A 4,733-nucleotide genomic window follows, 5' to 3' on the forward strand; every position below is an offset into this window, starting at 1 on the left:
TCTTACTAAAGTTGCTCGATCTAGCAACCTTATTGGTTATTACTCGATGGAATAGACTTTGACTAATGGTTTTCAAAGTTTCAACAACTTTATTTTTATACCCTTTACTTTTGCCTATACATATTCTTTGTAAGTAAGGTAGGGCAAGCCAAGCTAAAGGCTTGGGCTTCAATGCATCTTTATTCACTCCATGCTCATTTACATATTTTTGTGTACTCATTTTTCTTCTCAAATATTACATGCTTAATGAATCGCAGGAGTATTACTTTCATTGTTTGTTGAGCTATAAGTTCCATTATCTTTTAATACAAAATACGAAATATTGATTATTTATTTTTCAATAATTTGATAGTATTGTTTGTCATTTATTTTTGCAAATGTCATCTTATTACTTAGATTATAGTCATGTTCATTATTAGTGCCTTCAAGCCACGTTAATTAACCTTTTCTCACCATTAAATCCTTGCTTTCACACTTGTTGGATTCATAACATTGTGCATTGATTAAGTAATAAGGAGTTCAGGAAGTGTTTTATGTTAGTTTTGTTGGACCGGTCCAACGTTGGGCTTATATGTAAATATTTATCAACCCGTCTTGTATGACACTATCTATCTCACGGTGAGACGACTTCAAAAAAAGAAGTCCATAAACTAAAAGTTTCTATTGTTAAGCTATTTAACCCAGTATGACACATGTCTCACAGTGAGATCGTCTCATAAAAGAATTTGTGAATATTTGTATGTCATTATAATGAATTAAAACTGTGTTTATGCCCTACTTAAAGTGATCTAATTTAAGTTAAATAATTTGGGCTTAAATGTATCAATAGGTCGCGGGCCTAGTAGAGACTCATTTTATGGTCGTATTCTATGATGGACTGAATACTAACTACAATTTATTATATATAGTAGTTATGGTCTCTACTCTCTAAGTTATACATATTAATTTTCTCACTGTTATCTCATTATCAAAGAGAATGAAAAGTGTCAACATTAAGGATCGTCACTTTGGGAAATACTATTAATCAAGAATACCTAATCGCTCTCGTTCTCCAAATTTCTTTGGTGCTCAGGAATCAGGTAACATTCGGTTTTGTCTCGTAATTTGCATAATGGATCCTGTTTGTTAATAATAACATTCACCATTTATTTGTCACATCAAGTGGTATCACAATGAGATTATATAACTAAAAAAAGTATAAAATATAGATAAAAAAATTATATATCTATAATATTGAAGGTACTCACCAATAATAATAAAATTAACGCAAATGAAATTAGTCAAATAAACACATAAGCAAAACAATATAAAAAGGAAAGAAATTGAAAATATAAAAAAATTCATAAATTTATGAGACTTATAATCGTAAAAAAAGAACACTCACAAAAAATTAAAAAAGTATTTATTAGGAAAATTACCTAAAGTTTAATAATTTAAAAGTCTACTTAAATTTTGTGTATGTCCATTGTGCACACTATATTATAATTATTGCAATTATACCTGATTAAAATCAATAAACATTGTAATTAAGATAAGAGTTATGACCTAATTTAATGGTTAACAATCCTATCTACCACACATTAGATTTGAATTTAAATTCTCCTAATGACAGATTAATTATTTTTTTAGTGGGCCATAGGCGTAGGCCCGGCCAGAGCCGGCCCTGGATATTAGTCGTCCTTTATGGTGGATTTTTAAAACAATTTTTTTCCATTTAATATAAAAAAATTTTATATGTACAAATACAATTGTTTATGCTGTGTTTTTCGGTGTTATTCCCCTGAAATTAGTATTGTTTTGCAATGGAATCAACTGCCTTTATGAATGGAATAAGGTTTTATGTAAATTTGGATTGCAATTTTGGGCATTTGTTTTTTTTTTTTTTGGAATAGTGTTCACATTTAATTAATTTTTCTTGGGTCACGTCTCTTTGAATTAGTCACAACTTGGATTTTAGATATTCTTCTATGAAACGATTTCACTGTGAGACGACTCATATTTAAATTAATTAGTTTAGTTATAAAAAATTTTACTTATGGGCTTTTTGTTTTGAGGTCTCATCGTAAGACGGTCAAATACAAGATGGGCTGTAGTTTTTGTTGAGACACATCAATTAGTTTTTAATAAAACTATAAAGTTGCCAAATATTACTCCATTTTATGTAGTTTTTTTTAATTTTTAATTGAAATCTACCTTTAAACAACCTATTTATTTTGCAATATACTCCATGTTAGGTTGAGATTCATAAATCAGAAAACCTAAAACCTAAAACTACCTTAAACACCCACGCCCCACGCCCACCCCTCGCTGGCGTCTCTCACCAGTCACCACCGCTGCACACAAGACACATCACATCACTGCCTTCTCTCTCCCTAGACTGAGTTGGAGTTCGCGTGCCGCCCCTTGTCGCGCGGAGTGCTGCTGCATATCCTGGCCGCCGGGCGTTACCCACCAGACCACCACCTCTAATTCAAATTTCAGGTATTATTTTGAAATCAGCAAAATCAGGTTTTTTTAGTTTGAAACTTCAATTTAATTTCTTCAATTGTCATCACTTATTAATCTTGGGAATTTGGGATGATTATTTTGGATAATGCATGACGTATTAATGAATTGATAATTTTTTGAGATAATGGATTGATAATGAGTGTGCTTAATTATGTGTTTTCAAAAAAAAAAAGTGTTTTTGTGAATGTTTTTGGTAAATTGGTAATGAGTTATGCGTAATGAGTCGAATTGGATGCTTAATATTGCAAAAATAATTATCAAAAGCAAAAATTGTTAGAAACTACCTAGAAAAAGTTTATTTTTGTGAAAAACTACTTAAAACAATTTTTTTTTTTCTCAAAAATTACATGGAAAATTTGATTTGTTTGTCAAAGAGTACCTTATATCAGAACCATTTATTTTCCCGTTAGTATTTCAAATTCAACTAAAAAGTAAAATAAAACTACCCAGAAAATAACGTGCCTGTGGAAGTAATTGGTGACTTCAGTGCATCATCTAGTGTGAGCATAGAGATGGAATCCCATAACAGTGAGACGAATGTGGAGTTTAAGTGGGTGTTGTATGCATGAAATGAGTCATTTAACAAGAGACTTAAACATGGGTGTAATAAAGATGCATTTCATTTAACAAGAGACTTAAACATGGGTGTAATAAAGATGAATTATGGCTTGATGAATGATAATTAATGAGAAAACTAAAAGGTGAAGATTCTTGTACGAGGCATCCAACTAATGAAGCATTGCCTTGATCGAGCATTGGATTCGGTTTTTGACTCTTGGTGTTCTTTGGAGCTGTTTATTATGGAGTTAATTCCTTGTATTAAGTATGCAATACTTATTAATGTAATGACTTCTATAAATGGAGGTCTCATATGCTCATGAAATACATCCACAAAAATCCCTAAGCCTAAACACAAGCAAATTAAATTTTCTAGGTAGTTTTTGACAAAATAATTTGTTCAAGCTATTTCGCAAAAGTGAGCTTTTCTAGGTAGTTTCTAACAATTTTTCCTTACCAAAATTATTATAAACATAATTGAAATATTGTATTAAAGTTGCACTCTGAATAGTATATCTTGTTATTTTTGTATTGGATAGTTTTATGTTCAATTTTTTTTCTCAAGTTTTGGTGGTGTTGTTTTTGAAGTCTTAGAGGTGTTTGGTTTGGCTGAAAAATTTTCAGTTGGAAAATTTCAAAAGGAAATAACTTTTTCAAATGTTTAGTTTGTTGGAAAACTCGAAGTTAAGGGCCAACAAAGAAAAATGAAATGATTTATAATAGAAAAGTGTTTTGCACTTAGTTTTTCACCCTAATTTTCCCTTGTCTTACCAAACACATTAGGAGTGGAAAAGTGTATTACATGTAAACATTTTCTGTCCTACCAAATACCCCTTTGATACCAGATATCATAAGTGTTCTCACTTCCACACATTGTAGCTCATTTGAGCAGCTTGGGTGCTTTGGACATTCTGACACATGCTTAATTTTTGTTGTTTTATATTCTCCGATAACTTGAAATCTTTTGTATATTGATGTTTTGCATTTTACATTATTCACTTTTCCTCTCCAGAATGGCAATTGAAGGACAAGAGACAATGGTCTTTTGCAGAGCTAGCTTTCGTGATTGGTCTAAACTTCCCATTGATTTGTTAGTCGATATACTCATTCGCTTATCTGATAGTGAATTGGTGAGATGTAAAGTAGTATGCAAATCATGGAATGACACTATTGTTAATATAAGCATTCCTAAAGCATTTGCTTCTGTACACCTTAGTGAACTTGTTTATACGAAGGATGTATATTGGATTGTAACTCATGTTCCACATGATGCAACACGTGGAGATATTGTAAGCTCCTTTGAACACCTTTATCGTGCATTTCCCTCTGTGCCAAAGTCGCGTCATTTCCGTGGATGTTGCAATGGTTATTTCTCTTATCCGAAACTTGTTTTTTTTGTGTGTACAATCCTGCTACCGGACAATGGGTGGAATTTCCTACTTGTTATGAAGCTTCCCGGCATTGTTATGTTTCATTGGCTTTTGATCCAAGTAGGTCCCCTCACTTCAAAGTAGTTTGCTATCGAGTAACAATGTATACTTTTTAACTTCTACATATATTCATCTGAAACTGGCAGATGGGAATGTCCACAAAGATAATTATGATGTTGGGCGTGAGAGGTTTAAAAAGAGTGTGTATGTGAATGGTATTCTTTACTGTCTATCTGC

At 31.8% G+C, this 4,733-nt stretch overlaps 1 protein-coding gene across 1 annotated transcript in view; it reads left to right on the forward strand.

Moving 5' to 3' along the window:
- The first annotated feature begins 2,192 nt into the window (after window positions 1-2,192).
- Window positions 2,193-4,733, forward strand: part of LOC130796942 (uncharacterized) — a 2,996-nt gene continuing 455 nt past the window's right edge. The window contains exons 1-3 of the mRNA XM_057659391.1: window positions 2,193-2,481; window positions 4,079-4,556; window positions 4,643-4,733. The exon at window positions 4,643-4,733 is cut by the window's right edge and continues 455 nt beyond it. Coding sequence (XP_057515374.1) covers window positions 4,080-4,556; window positions 4,643-4,708 — 543 coding nt within the window. The 5' untranslated portion in view covers window positions 2,193-2,481; window position 4,079 and the 3' untranslated portion in view covers window positions 4,709-4,733. The remainder of the gene's footprint in view (window positions 2,482-4,078; window positions 4,557-4,642) is intronic.

The sequence above is a fragment of the Amaranthus tricolor genome, chromosome 12 (genome assembly GCF_026212465.1).
Source record: "Amaranthus tricolor cultivar Red isolate AtriRed21 chromosome 12, ASM2621246v1, whole genome shotgun sequence".
NCBI lineage: Eukaryota > Viridiplantae > Streptophyta > Magnoliopsida > Caryophyllales > Amaranthaceae > Amaranthus > Amaranthus tricolor.